Source organism: Fopius arisanus, unplaced genomic scaffold (assembly GCF_000806365.1).
Source record: "Fopius arisanus strain USDA-PBARC FA_bdor unplaced genomic scaffold, ASM80636v1 scaffold00026, whole genome shotgun sequence".
Taxonomy (NCBI): Eukaryota; Metazoa; Arthropoda; class Insecta; order Hymenoptera; family Braconidae; genus Fopius; species Fopius arisanus.
In genome coordinates this window covers 1,115,472-1,132,785 of record NW_011887765.1, presented here as the reverse complement: position 1 = coordinate 1,132,785, position 17,314 = coordinate 1,115,472, and the positions used below count along the sequence as shown (strand labels likewise).

General features: G+C 41.6%; 1 protein-coding gene across 1 annotated transcript; it reads left to right on the top strand.

Moving 5' to 3' along the window:
• Nucleotides 1-337: 337 nt before the first annotated feature.
• On the top strand, nt 338-17,036 carry Ptx1 (pituitary homeobox homolog Ptx1). Its single transcript, XM_011302245.1, has 4 exons — nt 338-1,618; nt 7,276-7,467; nt 8,449-8,699; nt 14,996-17,036. The coding sequence occupies exons 1-4, from the start codon at nt 1,333-1,335 to the stop codon at nt 15,770-15,772; spliced, it is 1,506 nt and encodes a 501-aa protein (XP_011300547.1). The 5' UTR covers nt 338-1,332; the 3' UTR covers nt 15,773-17,036.
• Nucleotides 17,037-17,314: the final 278 nt, after the last annotated feature.

The window sequence follows — 17,314 nt, the reverse complement described above, 5'->3', positions numbered from 1 at the left end:
ATAATACAAAGAAAAAAAGAAGAGATAGAGTTGGCAAGGTGTGAAAAAACTCGAGTCCACACATGAATTGTTTGAAAGGCCGGTATTGAATGTATTGAAAAAGCGAAGAGAAGGGATGTTTGATAAAATTGTTGAGAGTGTGGGCGTGAGGATGACTAGCGCGGTGGGTGGGGCAAAGATAACTAGACAAGGTGGGAGATGAAACGATGGAGCATGGTGGGGAGATGAAGCCAGTGAGGCGGGGGGTTGGTGAGAGACTGGCGCTAGTGTTGAGAAGCTCTTCGTGTGTGAGTATATGGGTTTTGATGTGGTATTTCGAGGGGTGTATAGCGAACTAGGGGGGTAAAACGGCAGGAGTGAGGTGGGAAGGGGGAATGGTTGAAAGTGAGGAAGACTGGGGACTGGTAAACGGGATAGGCACAGTCAGACAGTCAGGCAAGCCCCCGGCATAAGGTAAGGTATCTGGGCAAAGGCTGCAAAGAGAGGCAACACTGCACGGCAAAACCCAGCACCAAACCCAAGAACCACTAGATCCGCTCGGCTTACCCGACTTAGAGACTTAAGCCAACCAGCCAGTCCAAAAGGCTCAACTGGGCTAAGCCTAGCCGACCCACCTACCTCGCGGTCACTACACTACCTGCCCTGACTACCCCATCAACCCGCTCTTTAAAAAAGCATTGTGTTTTTTTTTTTTGCTTTTATTTTTCATCAGCCAATCCACCACCGAAGTATCACGAGTTTTTGTTTACCACGTGTCTTCCAATCATCAATCCAGACCAGTTGCCAAACAACGCTCAACCAAACGTGTGACTATCATTGACAATCAGAGGTTTGTCTGTTGGTGATGGTGTGGCTGGCTCGAGACAGTGTGCGTCGACTCGGGTAATGACGGTGACTGGTTCAAACCAAAGTGGTCACAGTCAAGGTGATAGAGGTGCTGAGTGTGTGAAACGCGTGTGACTTGGCCTGGACTTAATCCACATTAAACCTGGCTCGAGTACATGAGAGTTACGTAATTGTTGGTGGTGGAGTCGGGTGAATTTTATCGGGGTTTATTATCAGTTGGAGTCTGAGACTCTGTGAGAGAAGCCAATCGTTATGAGTTAGTTGTTGTTGTTGTTGTTCATCGCGAATACCGGTTGTGAATTTGGTTTTGTGCTGCTAGTGGTGTGTACGGGCGATTGTTCGTGGTGATCACGGGATATTTGGATATATTGCTGGTGAACTTATGACACCTTAGAGAAGTGCCATATCTGATAAGGTGTTGGGTGAGGACAGTGAGGTTGACCTGAGGTGTAGGCAACAATCAGCACGACGTTAACCTTCTACAGTATGGAGCGCGGCGGGGGCGGGGGGAGCCTCGAACTCGCCGGCGGTGGAGGTGGCGGTGGTAATTCTGACATGTGTATTCAGGATCTCGTGACAGGTTCAGCTGCTGGTTTGTCTGTTCAGCATTATCAGCATGCCGCTGCTGCAGCATCAATGGCTGGACTCCATGGAGATCATCTGCAAAATGCCATGCATCATCATGATATACACGGGAATTCGCATCATGACACATCGATGCTCCATAATCCTAGTCACCAGTTGTCCCATGAACCCTTGGAGAAGCTCAAGTGTAAGTATCTCTTGAAGAATCGTTTTATGGATTTTGGGTTCATCTTTTGAGGTGCGAATTGCAAATATGAGAATGAGTTTGGGTTCCGCTTATCAGTGAGTAACCTATTTTATCTTGGTTTGGGTTTATGATGTTTGAGCTCGGGCGACGCGTCATTCCACCGTCGGGTTCAGGTGTCTTCAATCGTTGTTAGTTGTTTTTGGCGCTAGATTTGCGGGATGGGGAATTGTTTATTGATGGTCATGTGATGCTTCAGGGCTTTAACCAGATTTTCGAGGTACTCGTGGTAATGAGTGGCGGCAAAATGGGTATCATAATGAGAACGAGACATTGGCCACGATAAAGATTCGAGATAAGGAGGTGTTACTTTTATTACACCGACAATTTCATTCTCTGTAACTCGAATTTTTCAATCCTAATGCATTTTCAAGTACGAAAATAATCTGCTGTCATCGTATGTCGCACTAATTACCCATTTATCTGATAATTTATCGACACGAGTGACAAGGCTCATAAACTAATTAAAACGATGATAATTGTCGGTGGTGAGACAGAAAACTCGGGTTGCAAAGGGAATGAAAATTTGATTATCTTCAATGATAAATTCTATAAATCTATCAATCTGCGAATCAGATATTTGATATTTGAGTGAAAGACACGAGAGTTTGTTATTCTTCTTCACGAATAAATCTTAAATTATCGTGAAGAATCTTCCTGTCCGGGGAAGGTGTCTCCCAATTCTTCTGGAGCAATCACTTCCATCCGCTTCTAGCGCCACCACCTGTTTTGTGATTCATTAACTCACTGGCTTATCGGGTTAAGGTAGACTTATCCCGGGGCTCGAGCTCGACACCACTGGTTAAAGGTGATGTTATTCCAATGACATTTCTACCTGCACCCCACCATCGCCTTCAGCACGATATCAAATAAATTCACCACTGAAAATATTTTTTTTCTGCCCCAAAAATCAATTCTCACCCCCCAAAATAATTGTGTCACAATAATTTCATCCCAACCAAATAGTACTGCCTCCAACAATTATCTACTAATTAATTAGAGCTTCGGGTGGCCATCAAATAGGTCGTAAAATACCGATAAGAGCCAGGACATTAAAAGTTCTTGCTTGGTCGGTGAAATACCGCGGAAAAATTGAATTTTTCAGAGAGATTAAATTTCGTCGATAAAAATTCTAATCAAAATTCAACGACGAGAGAATCTACTCTGTCGCAAATCCTGGGAGTCAGAGTAATTGATAACGAATCAGGATAATTATTCGTGGAAAAAAAAAATTCTCCAAATATTGGGTATCACTTGTCCATTTGAACAAAGAATTCCCCTTTCGGTGAAAATCTGTTGGTTCATTTCGTGGACGCATTTCTATCCCAATATTTTGGCAACCCGGGGCTTTGACCATACGGTGTGATTCTGAATGCATTTTGGATTTCAACCCCTACTGGAGTCATTTACTACCCCTTTATTATCGGTTGACGGGGATATACATGGGGCAGATGCGCATAGAGTCGGCCCATTGTGTCGTTGCTTTTTTTTTCACTCCTTCTCCTAATGGTGTTGACAAATTGCTTGGCTAGCCATGCCTCCCTTGGGAAAATCGGGGACACTGGGCGCCACAGAAGATGACAGAGTTGGACGAGAGTTCAATTGAGGATCAGGGGAAGAAAACCACTAGATTTTTTCCTCCTGGGATTGCATTCAACTAATATTAGCCCTGGAATTTAATGATTATACGATTAGCCTTAGGCGTACAAAAGGTGATATTTATTTCTGCGTATCGCTATTCCGGTGGTTAAGAGTTTATGGAGTGATTGGAAATGCAATTGTCATGCCGACGGTCTCCGATGAGGTTTTGACAACAGAGTACTCCATTTAACGTCTCGATTTACCTCGAGAGGGCAAAATACTTGATCGGCAATCGTCTCACCTCCCACGCGACCTGTCTTCTGGATTGTCGAACCGGGATCAACATAGAAATGAACTCATTTCCCTTCCATTATCTCAGCTGCTTTTCGATTTACCCAACGCCTTCACCGTCGCTCAACCACTCACTTTTCTTTCCCCCAGCTATATAACTTTTTAACTGTGCAACATTTACTCGAGGAAGGGACTGTGCGTGACTTCAGTATGAGAACGAAAATTCGTTTGGTATTTTTCCCGGAAAAGATTTTGGTCTTGTTGCGGTGCGTTCTCGGTGTCACCCTCGCATCACTGATTTTCTCGTTTCCCAAGTTTTTCGGAAGTTCACCCCCCTGAGGGGTTCGTGCGTGACATGTCTCGTATTACAGGTTCGAGGGTCATGAAAACCGAGTCAAGTTGAAACTAAACAAATTGGGAAAACATTTCAATCAACCCTATCTCAAGATTCCCATGGGAATTCAGCAAAATTACATTATCCGAGAATAAATTCCGCATTCCATGTCTTAGCAGATTCTCGAAGAATTATTGCCGATATTTTCTCATTTTCCAGATTTTTTTTTTGGGAATTTCTGAGATTTCCTGAATCAGATTGACATGAAAATTTTTCTAAATTTGAATCTTTGCGATTGGCTACCAGAAATAATAAAATAATAATAAATATAAGAATACAGCTTGAAAAATGATAAGATATCGGCAACAACTCCTCAAAGTACTAATTTTCTGATGACTCAATTAGGATGAAGGCAATTATCCTCCGCCAGATCCCAAAAAATCACATCTATTTTTACCAGTGACAAATTTCGCTGATATTCCCCGTGAACAAATGCATCTATTTCCCTCTCCCTACATCAAATAATGTAGAAAGGACTGAAGCTCTAAATAAAGATTTCGAAAATGCTTCATCTTTCCATTTTTTCCCCGGATTTTCAAGTGTCGTATTACGGTACACGACGGAGCGCGCGCCGTCGGGCTATCCATCCGTTCTCGGTAAACTGGGACATGTGAACTCTTATAAATTACGTCAACCGAAGACAGTCCCAATTCTTTAAAACATATTCGCCCTTTTCCACCGATTAGTATATCACCTCGTCTGTCCCCAGCTCAGACAATCACCCCATTATTTCACCCAACGGAGAAAGCCACACACATTCAATTACAAATACAAACACTCTGTCGGAAATGAAAGTGCATTTGCCAACACATTGGATAACAATGTCCTCAAAATGTCTCAATAAAATTTCAACAATTTAATGAGTGCTGAGAGTGAATGAGTGCCTCATCGCCTCATCGCCCCATCCTCGGATGGGTGATCAAGTACGTGCTTTTAATGCCCGCAGTGTGTAGTCTCTCTCTTGTCAAAACCAAATGGCTTGTAACGCCCATAGACTGACTAATAAACGACTTCCTAAGGAAACCAAGGATTACGGAAAGATTAGGGCCCGGAGGACTTCCCCGACGCTCGTGTTTGAAAAATCCAGGGGTTGTGAAAAAAGACACAGGTGTCTACGGCACGCGGCTATTCTTCAATTTTTTGACGGGTTTAATCTTTCGAGTTCTTTTACGAGAGACTAAATACTACAACCTTATTTCCCATGTCACGATCATTCATCGTCACATTACCGTTTTTAAACGGATCGTTTCCCGATATAGACACCCTCTCCAACTAAACCTCAAATTAAAAACTCAAATTGGCCGTTAATTGATTGAGCTATTCGATTAATTAACCGATGAGTAATGGATGTATTAAAATCTGTAATTGAACGTTCATCACTTCTCGGATAGGTGCCACTATTTTCATCACACATTCAGGAATTATGGTGGATGTTGTAAAAAATGTTTACACCGAAACATCTCGTGAGATACTCGTTACTTTTCACAGCTGACGGCTGTTTTATCGACCCCTACCCCTCATCTAATACGAATTCATGTACTCATAACCCTCATTGAGTTACCACGATACGCCCCACTAACCACCCACTATTTTTTTTCTCCTTTTTTCGTATCCCGTCACGTGTTTACCCATTGAAACCTATCAAATTTTCACACTGTATATTAAACCGCGCATAATTACCCCAATTCGACCCTCACCCTAATATCTACAACACCTCGATCGTAATGCCGTCTTCATCTGGAAAAGTTTGAGAAATGGGAGTGTCTCGGAGTTTGCAAGTAGAAATAATTGTGGTGTTCTTCGTATTATTTTTTTTTTTTTTCACCTAACTGAGAGAAAATGAGAGATAAAAGAAGGACAGAGTCCTCGCGTGCACAGCCGCCCATAAAATCCCGGGGGATTAGCGGGAGCTAATATATCCACTGGGTAAAAAACACCACGAGCAGCTGAGATATTCGTTCATCTCCCTCACATGTCTCTTTTTCCTCCATTCTTGGTCCTCCATCTCCCTCTCATCACGTCACAGAGCAGCCGTGCGGTTTGTCTTTGTATAAAATAAACTTCAAGTCTGAGGAAAAGTCATAAATTGGTGAGTTACAACCTGTCAGCCTTATTATCTCATTTCTTCTTTTTTTTTTTCTCTTTTTCTTTTTCTTTCACTGTTTTCCCCCTCAACGTTTGATGTACAAAATTGTCCCTGAAATTGATTCAAAGGGAGGGAGAGTGGAAATTAATGTCGAGATTCATGGGATATTTTCTTGGTAAACATTCGTCAGATTCTTGGTTTCACTGGATAACTGAGTCACTTCGTCTTCTTCGGTGTCTTTTTCGAGAAGAGCAGCAGTTAGATCAGTTTACTGGGATAATCGATAAATATTCGGTATCGGGGGTGAGAAAGATGAGAGAAAATACCCAGAACTCTGCGGGGAATTCTTCTGCCAAACAGCATTCATCATTTTCTCAACGAATTATCCAGTTAATTCATAAATTTAATCCACAAGAAAAAAATATCCAATGAATTTCCGCGAAAATTCTTCCCTAGTCTTCTTTAAAAATTGGTAATCCTCTGGAATTTTTTTCGTCCTGAAAATGCAATCGCTATAAACTCTGTTTGTCAAGCGGAAATCTTCAGACGATAGGGCCTCAAGGCATCCAGCATTTTTTCTGAGTGTAGAGGGTCCAACACAGTCAATAAAAAAATTCAAGACTGCTGCTCAAACACTGGAGTTTACTCCAGAGCGATATGACGTTCTCGGTTAGCATTTTGTCGTGTCGTTCAACATGTGACCCAGGACTGACAGCCTCAAGAAATATTCACAAATAATTTTCTAATTTCATATTCACCAAAGTATTCCATTTAGCAGTAATAAGTTTCTAATGTAATCGCCCTTTTTCCCTCGTCATTTGAGTTATTAATTATTCAGAAAAGAGGGAGTCAATGCACATGCATATGTGTGAACGTATCCCTAAATCAGTCAGAGTTATGTGACGACTAATTGTGAAATCCGCCTTTAGTTTCCCAACTCGACTCGTGTGAAACCAAATATAACTAAACGAAACTAAACGACTAGAACGATTAACCGCTCACTCCAGCACTGCGTGTTTCTGCTTCCGAAATATTTAATTTTTACACCCTCGGTTGATAAATAAAGAGGATTGATTAATGTCAGTACAAAATTACTAAATGAAATGGATAATCCTGAACGCAGTAATAAATAAATAATACCAGTGAATTAATGGCAAATCAGGAAGGATTTGGGATTCGTTGGAAAAATTAATTATGTGAACTCGATGGCACCAGTAATTAATTATGTGGATGATTGATTGATTTTAGTGTGGGCTGCAAATGATTTCCGAGACGACACAAACAGTCTTGCGCGTCTGGACTCTACGGGTCACAGTGCACATACACCAGGTGGAAGTACTCCAAGTACTCCAGGGGCTACACCAACGACACCATCAGGATTCACCTCAGCACCTCCTCGGAATCGAACAAACAGCAATCAGAGGACAGACATTCGAAAAGGTATGGAGGATGGAATGAAAATAAAAATGCTATTCAGTCGGAATAAATGGTTGGATCAACCGTCACTGGTTTCGCTGCGTGTTTGCTCAAGACTTAGTGTCTGGCGTCTACCAAACCCCCCACAAATTGAAATATCCTGGTTAACAACAATCGGGACAGACCTTCACTTGGTCCCGGGTAATCCATGGGGATGAGGGTTTAAGTCTTCTCGCTATTTCTTCCGGCAAAGTCCGGCACGTTCGCACTACTTGAGAAACTTGCACATTTGAGAATTCTCCATTCGCCAGAGAAACCATAATGGATTAAATCCACGAAATTACTAATTCTCGGTTATGATCTCATATTATCATTAATCCTTTAATTAAATACACAGAAAAAAAAGACATTCACCTTTTTTTTTTCTCTGTGCACTCATCAAATTTTATTGATAGTTAATTCGGATTCGCTTTTTATTGTTAATCGAGTGGAGTCAATGGCTCAGAATTTCTCGGATGAAACTGTTGAATCGGATAATTGGGTCGAATCAATAATTGATGCTCAAGAAATGGCTCATGGAATTAGAATGATGTGAAATTGAACGGAATTCATAGACTTTTCGAGGAAATTCAAGTTGACTATTGCGTATATGGGGACATATATTATCGGAGTTTTATATCTCTGAGGCAGTGATAGCGGTGTCCCTTTGAGAGTAACCAATCAATCATGTTGCTGTCAATGTTAGCAAGGGGGGAGGCCGAGACAAACCCCTGGGTAAAATACACAGGTGATACTCTACGTGTCGTACTGATACTGAAACATTGCGGCGGTGAAAACTCTCGGATATGGAAAGAGATTACTGATCAAACGCCCCGCCATTCAATTTTATGTTATCGGATCATCGAATTTTTGTTGGGGGAATATTAAATCATTTACGTGGGCTATTAATTTTTTTAATTGCTGGGCATTTTCACTCTGTTAATATTGGATTTATTTTTATTTCAGGGGTTCGATCGCCGACGGAAGTGAAACAGGAAATTCGAACGGACATTGTCTCGCCAACGGGGACTGTTGGAATCGCCGATGCGAATGATAAAGATGGTGGCAAGAACAAACGTCAAAGACGGCAAAGAACTCATTTTACCTCCCAACAATTGCAAGAACTCGAGTCCACCTTCACCAGGAATCGATATCCCGATATGGCGACTAGAGAGGAAATCGCCATGTGGACGAACCTCTCGGAGGCGCGTGTCAGGGTGAGTTTGATTTATTGATTTTATCAGTCGCAAAAATTTTCAATAATATATTGATAATCGTATTTCAATTATATGAGTGACCTCGATTATTCAGCCGATGGAACAGATGCATATCGATACAGTTGGCGATTATCGAAAGCGAATCGATAACGAGACAATTGCAAAAATTTTCCGTTCAGAAACAACGAGACTAAATTTTCAGGAAGACGTCAAGATATTTATCAATCACTCGATAAATATTCTTCCATTGAATTCAAATTTTTAACGCCTTTAAATTCTCAAATAACAAAATGACGTATCAATTTTTGAAATAAAAACCCCGGGATTTTTATGGTACAATCAGGCATTGATGTGTATCAATGACAAAATCAACAAAGTGGAATTCGGCCTTCTCGTAGCCGGAGCCCTCGAGAGCGAGTCTTAATTCAATCTGCAAGCGGTTTATTCTCACTAAAACCATAACTAAAAATGATTATAAAAAAATTGACATCTCTTTCGGGGATTAAGAAGGAAGCAGAATATTTTTGGCCAACGAAACAGGCGATAGTTCAAACGTTTCCAGAGGGATAGAATAGAACGGGTGCGCGAGTTTTGCACCAGTAAGCCACGTTTGAATTTATAGAACTGCATGAGTGCTCTCTCTGCAGTGAGGACAAACGCCATGTACCAAAACTCTGTGGCATCCCGAGATCCCGCCGAAAATCTCTGGTTGCTTTTACGTGTTCGCAGATTGTAACATACAATAACGGAGGTCATTCTTCATTGGAGCTGGAAAGGGCAAGCTATCCACTGGCCACCACCACAGTACATTCAAAGGATTATTGCTAAACTTCAGACTGAAATCTCTCTCGCAGTTGTATCACGATTTACGTCATGCAGAAAACATTTTCAGTATACCGCGCAATGAGGGTAAAAAAAAAAATGGATCTCTCCACGCGTCAATTAGCATGATAAGTGGAAGAATGATTTAGCCAAAATGTCAGTAAATGCAGTTAATGTTAATATGTCCTCTCGGGTAGCCGCGGTTATCTGCAAAGAGGCAGGCGTATGTTTCGGTTGGTGGCAGAGCAGCGCGGCTGTCCAAGATAATCCGCCTGTGATTAAGACCATAAATCCATCGACGGATTAGTATGGTTGCGCGCGCGCCCCGTCGTTTTCGACGGCCACCCACTATCACAAGTCCTCTCTCCTCCACACACTCTGTACATTTGGTGGCTTATATGGACAGGCCATGTACGAACGGAAATAGGTTTCGCCTGGTTGAGAGTAGACAGTTTAATGTGTACGTGTGGCTGAACGTATAATGGGTAAATCAAGAGAGAGCAATTGTGTATAGGTGGCTAGTTAGAAGGTACGGGGTTTGCCCAGAACCGTGGGAAATTACCATGGCGAGTATAGGTACATACTAACCAGTATGAGACTCAGGATTACTCGTGTCATTCGTATTCGCAGGGTTAGTGGCTGTCACCATTGTCTCTCCAGAGACGTGTATTTTGGCTCCTCATTTCGATTTGTTTATTCATATTTATTGCTAGACTGTGGAATTTACTGGTATTACTAGCGATATTTCATAATGGCCGATTTAAATTTGTCATTTGTCGGGAAAAATATGAGAGTTGTTTGAAAAGCGTCAATCATTCGCGTTATTCGTGTGATTCGCGGTATTCGCGGTATTCGCGTTATTGATTTTTTTTTTTTCAAGACCAGAAAAAATCTGTCAACTCCAGTTGAAAATTTTCTTTCAGTTTGCTGAATGGAGGTGAACAAATATTTTTAGATAAAGAGTATTTTCGTGAGCTGTTTATAAACAAAATAATTCAACGTATGATTGAAGGGGTAGTAGGGGGTGGAGATGAGAGAGGTGGGGGTGGCTGGGATGAGCGTTAAAAATCACGTGTTTCGCTTGAGCTCATAATCTCGTATAATCTTTTGCAAAGTTGTTAATACTCGCTGGGCTTACGGGTGTTAATTTAATATCCATACAGGTACGCCAACATTGAATATCCGAATCCCACACTGTTGGCCATAGTCCCACTGTCCGGAGGAAAAGAGTGCACTCGATAAAAAAAAAAATCCATAAAACTCGAGTACCCAGTCGTTTTGAAGTAGTCATACTCGCTATTTCTCTGTACACATTCTCCCGTAGTTATGAGAAAATGACGATTTATGTTTCAACTCGTGTTGTTGACGATTTTCACGCGCCACGAAAATTTTCACGGCCAATTACGAATAAGGGGCGACTGCCCATCTAAATCCCGCGGGATCACTCTGGATCACTAGGAAATACCCTTGTACAAGTCCACCTGACCTACTGGAACTAATCGAGAGGAGATACCCTTCTTGCTTTTTCAATTGATTTACGGGAGATGGAAATAATTGGCGAGTTTTTTCTGAATATTACGTGAGCAAAATTTGCATTTTTTTCCGAATTTTCAAAATTGGCCTTTTTCGAATTTTTTTAATTTTCCATTTTTTTCTAATTTTCAAAATTTGCTTTTTTTCGAATTTTTCAAATTTTGCTACGGTGTCGATTTCGTCTGACGGTCTCATCCTTCCGGTCATTTGAGGTATTTCGAGATATTTCGAGATCGATTTATCTTTTTTATGTTAGGAACCTTTCTGAAGAATTTGTCTTCATGTCCGAGTGAATCCACTGCGAATATTTTCTCAGTTGAAATGCAGAGCGCATACTCGAAACATTACTTGTCGATGGTGTATGTTGCAGTGCGCAAATGCTCCGCGATCTAGATGCTCTCTCTCGTTGGGGCTTATGTCATACGCATATATGTCTATACACGAACCACAGTAACGCGTTTTCTTAGGACGAAACCCAGGGGGAGGAAGACATGGTGGGCTTCTCCCTGGATCCACCTCAACGGTACAGTGAGATTTATGGAGACGCCTTTGGTGCGCGTCCTCCTGATGTCGGAAAACTCTCTCCTCAGCGACTACTCATTCCCCTAACACAGGAAAACGAGCAAAAGCTCCGGTAAAAGGGGAAAACGGAAATCGATAGATAAGTTTCCGAGGAAAACAGAACAGGAATCATAAATTTTCTAGTTACTCCTCAAATTGTTCAGTTTTCTCCCCGTCACTGCGTGGAAACGAATATTTAGAGTTACCGATCTTTTCCGTCATTCAGGATTAAAAAATCGTTAAGGGAAATTTTTACCAGATTTTAAACCAGAAAAAAAAAATTTGATACTTGAATTTTTCACAGGCGATTGAAGAAAAAATTTCTGGCCAACTCCGGATTTTTAATTCAGCGTCGCGTCGTTTTTCCTCCATTAAAAAAAAATCGTAAATCGTCAGGGTAAATAGCGTTAAACAATTCTCTCTAAATTTTTCCATGAAAAACCTCCTGGAAAAATCAATTTGCAAATCGCAGGATTTTTCAGTGAAATATTCCATCCCGATAATTCCCGAATCGTGGAAAAAAAAATGTTTCCTCCCAGGTATTTAAAGTGAGTCGATTGGAGACTCGCGGAGGATAAAAGAATCACAGAATTGAGTAAAACCGGAAAATAGGTGACGACTCGATTTCTAAGTGAGTCGAAATAGTGGGAAAAGCGTTACTCGACTGAGTAAAATGGAGAAAGTAAAAAAATTGAGAAGAGAGGTGGAATCGCGTACGGGTTTCGCACATGGGGATTTTTTTTTTCCAGAGGAAGAGATAGAGAAAGCAGGGATGGTGGATAATATAATGATGGCGTCGCTGGGTAAAGGAGGGGCGGGGCTATGAGGGGATCAATATTATCCTCCTCCACCTCTTCCTCCTGGGGAAAACGGCGCGCGTCCTTCGCATCCGCGCGTGATCCTCCCTCTTCGCCTGGTTATTTCTCTCCTCGAGAGACTCTCCCCTCACTCCCACTTCTCAAATATAACCGTCCCAATACCATCGCCTCTTTTTCTTCCATTTCTTTTTTTTTTTTATTCCAGCCCTCTCGTCCTTCGTCTTATACAGATAGTATAATGCGCACCATGGATACGCACTTGGAAACGCGTCGATACACAACTCGAGACTTTCTGCCTCGAAACTTGAGATTGAAGGATACTTCAGATAATACCCTCGGAATTCTCGCAAATATTTTCGCTCCGAATGAAATCATTGCGATCTTTGAATTTTAAGTGGCCAATTTTTTACGGTCACATAAACAACTTTATTCTGAGAGTCTCAAATCTTTCCACTCGAAATTACAATTTTTTTTTTTCGGCAAATCAATTTTCCATCAGGAAATAAAAAAAAAACTTGAATCAACTTTATATGGTTGATTCAAGAATTTGTTGACGTGTCTGAAAAATAATTGTGCAGTTTAATTCGATTGAGTAATCGAGGGAAGTTGTAATTCAAGTAATTTTTTGCTGATTACTCTTCGTGAGTTCGATCGAAAATGATGAATGAAATGGTGAAAAAAATGATAGTATATATTACGATTGTCCGAGAACGTTAAGTCGCTGGATCACGAGTGATGGTACACGAGGTCTCGCACATCTATAACGTATCTACAGTTACAGTATATGGTGAGACATATAGAGTATTGAGTATAGTGGCTAAAGGGAGAGGGTACAAAATGGGGGTGGAGTGATTGATGAGACGCCTGGCCACGGTCTCATTACAGTTATATAAGCTTCCGTAGATTGAGCCATGCACCGGCTTATCGAGCGTGTGGGGGAACCGAGGGGGCAGGTCGTGATTTGATGAGGTTTTATTGCTCGTAGGACACCACAGGCGGTCCTTTTCTCTGTGGCTTTTCCAAAATCTGTTTACTATTTTTATTTCCACTCAGTATTCCCAATTATTTCAATTATTCCAGTTATCCAATCTCTTGAAAATCCACAAATACATCAATTTATTTATTCTATTTTTTATTGTTCATTTCCTCGGCCGATGCAACACGAAAAAATATTTCAATCAAGTATATACGGAAATATTTCTGTTTCCCTGAAAATATCTTTCCTATTCCTCTCGAAATTTATTTTTCATTCAAGATTTGACTGGTATCTGTCGGTATGAAGACTGTTTCCATAATGGGACTCAACGAAAAAAAAAAAGTAAAGGGCGAATAAACTCTGAGCTTACAGCTCGTAAAAAGAGGTAAAAATAAATCCCTCGGGATGAAATTTTCTTGTTTTCTCAAAGCTTACAGGCATTACCCAGATATTCGAAAGTTCATTCATCAAGTTTACTACTTACGGACGGCCATCGTGAGATTTTGCTATGCCGTTAAAGTTTATGGGCGCGGCCCTCTGTACCTTGCACAAGCCCTCCCAAAGGCCCAAAGGCATTTACTGTGCCCTCCATATACATTTTCTATCTCATACGCTCGAGTTTATTGATTCTCCCGTCCACAGCCAACAGCATCTTCCCTCACCTCAATCTTACACTTTTATAAACACAGTCTTCAAATTTTCCACTCGACCCGCAGAACCAAAATCCTTCTGCACGAGCAAAAAAATCAAAATTCCAAATTCCAGTACCAACTGTCAAGATCCATAACTAAAAATTAGCTTATTCCCTCGCTAATTGCCTCGTTAATTCCGGGGAACCGCGGATAAATCAATTATCAATTATGCTCGGGAGTTCTCATTTATAAAAAGGCATCCCCTAGAGGTCTGAGCATTATTCATCATTACCCCACCTTGACTCCCCCTTATTTTTCCAAATTCTCCACTTTCAATGAATCGTCGCGCCTCTTACCTTTTCCACATAGCGGTTCCACCGCCATCCATCTTGGTAGTACAGGTTCTTCCATCCACCCCAACCATTCTTCCGCATCCCTCCACCAAGAAACCAGTCTGATATCTATATCCTTGTCTGACGTAGCGTCGGTGTTGCCCCACAGTTTCACGAGGCTCGACGTTGTATCCGTGCGTAACCACCCGTATAATTGTCGGAGAGGGTTTCGTGCACCAATGGAGAATATAAAGCCGTGGGAGGGACTGGAAAAAGGCTGACGAGGTCGTATAGAATCATTCTCTCTTTCTCGTTGAACCTCAGGCATATAACAACAGTATCGAGCGTTAGTTCTCTCGTGGCGCCGCCTTGAATTAACGCCGTCATATTTCAGAGTAGGAGAGAAAAGAGAGAAAGGATCGTTATATACATATATACATATATATACATATATAAGAGTACAAAGGGGGTTTCCCATGGCCATTTGTCTCAACGAAAAGGGCAAAAGCTCAGTCCTGCGCTTTTCCCTTGTACAGCTAAGATATAATACTTGCAGTACATGAATTCAATTATCAAGTGCCTTCTCGAGAACTAATCATGCATGTCTGCACTCTGTCTTCAGGTTTGGTTCAAGAATCGTCGAGCAAAATGGAGAAAGCGCGAGAGAAATGCAGCGAATGCAGCGGCCGCAGCAGCTGCGGATTTTAAAGCGGGTTTTGGTGCAGCGGGTCTTAACAGTTTCATTGGTCGTGCAGACGTTGATGCCATGTACAGCCCTTACAGTTCCTACAACAATTGGGCGGCCAAGGTGCCATCACCCTTGAATAGCAAGCCATTCAATTGGGCACATCTCAGTACAGTTGTTCCCACAGCATCGCATCACCATCACCATCAGCTGGCCGGTGCCCAGGTAGCACCAGTTAACTGTTTCAATGCATCGACATCAGTTTCCAGTCACGTGAGTGGTATGTCGATGTCAGTGGGTCAGGCAGCCACATCAATGCTACCTGGCATGGGTTCAGGTCTTGGTGTCGCTGGTTCACCAGTAGCAGCGTCGAGTGCAGCGTGTCCTTATGCTGCACCAACACCACCACATCCTTATGGGCCACCAGTGTACTCTCATCATCGTGCTGCTGGTCCTGCTGAGCCTTGCTCGGTGATGAACAGCAGTCTAGCAACACTGCGTTTAAAGGCTAAACAACACACGAGTGAGTATGGTTCTGCGAGTTCATTCAGCACTGGTGGTACAACAGCAACTGGTGGTGGTAGCATAAGTCCAGTTAGTTCAAGAGCATCGTCTGGTGGTGGTTTGAGTGCCTGTCAGTATGCATTATCGAGCAGTACAAATCCACATTCACCTGGATCTGAGCACAATCAAACGGCGAGGGCTCAAGTTTGAGGAGAGCCGGGGGCTGCTTCCAGCCCCCATCACTCTGTTAATAACAATACCACCACTGGAGGTTCCATAAATCAGGTAACGTCCAGCCAAAGTAACTGCAATTCTCAGGCTAATGAGGGAGTTAATCAGATGAGAACGAGCGAGTGACCCAGGCCAAGATCCGCTGCATCGCCTATGCTATCGTCAACACCATCATCCACAACATCACAGCCACACTATCTCATGTATGATGAGGACAATAATGCGGCGGATCACAAGGCTAATGAGGAGACGAGAATGATTGGGGGGAGTAGTGGCAATGGCAATGATTCCACCGGTATTGGAATGGGGGTTGGCATTGGAATGGGGACCAGCGCTCCTGGCACTGGGGGTAGAATTCCAGGGTATTGGCAACATGCGGCTACTTCAGCCGCTGGATACTGGTCCTCTCTATTTGATTCCTGGACGACAAATCCCATTGCCACAGGCTCACAGTCACTCTCCCTCAGTTGGGATGAAAATCGGGGCTGAACACCGAATTAAATCCTTAAGTAAATGAGAAACGAGTTTTCGCGAGTGTCTGGATATTTTCTGAATGATGATGAATGCAGATGATCGGATCATCATGTAGACTGTTTATTCGAATCAATTGAATATTATTTAGATCCGTTTTTAATTGCGCGTGACGATTTGGAGATTTATTTATTGAATGGAATTTATTGAGATTGAAGTTCTTCATTGATTGTAAGATACTGATACTATAATTTGTGACCAAAGCTCTGTGCAATAAAATAAAAAATTTTTTTTTCAAAACTCCTCGGTACGAGAATGAATGCGCGTGGTACACCGACGACTCCTGTAGATATTTGTATAGTAGAAAAATTAAAATGACTATGAGAATTGTAAGGTAAATCAACTCAAAGATAAATCAACTGTAATATTCTAATGTCTATAATAGAAGGTGAATTATTCAGCGGAATACCAAATAAAGAAACATTATTTGTAGGTAAAATGAAAATATGATTGAGAGTCTGAGCCAATGAGTGAAACGGTACGAAAATTTGTGTATCCGTTTCAGTCTGCCATGTACAGTGTATGAGCAAGATTATATCAACCTAGATTATACGTTATAAATATTATTAACGAACTGTAGAGTTGAATAATATTCAATAAATTTAACTACGGAATGAATGGTATTTCGTGATACCTCAGGACTTCACGATTAAAAATATCAAACAAAACAAATATATGAATAATAAAAGAATTAACGTGAACTCTCGAGGAATGAGAAAATACATTTGTCACCGGAATAATCATAGAATTGAATAGAACCTAAGGTAGACTAAGGAAACGACCGCTATTTTGTATGAATCCCGATGTCGTACAAATGTCACAGTCGAAAAAAAAAAAACCTATTCCACATATCCAAAAAAATCCGAGCAGTGAATGAAGAAATAAAAATCACTGTTATTTGTCACCTTAAATTCACTTGTGTGTACGTTCTTTATTTGAAGTCGTTCGTGAATCTACAAGGAGCACAGTTTGTAATCTAGTCACAATAAA

Coding starts and splice junctions, on each gene's coding strand:
- Ptx1 (XM_011302245.1), top strand. CDS start 1,333: ATGGAGCGCGGCGGGGGCGGGGGGAGCCTCGAACTCGCCGGCGGTGGA. Junction 7,468..8,448: donor GAGGACAGACATTCGAAAAG/GTATGGAGGATG, acceptor TTTTTATTTCAG/GGGTTCGATCGCCGACGGAA. Junction 8,700..14,995: donor TCTCGGAGGCGCGTGTCAGG/GTGAGTTTGATT, acceptor CTCTGTCTTCAG/GTTTGGTTCAAGAATCGTCG.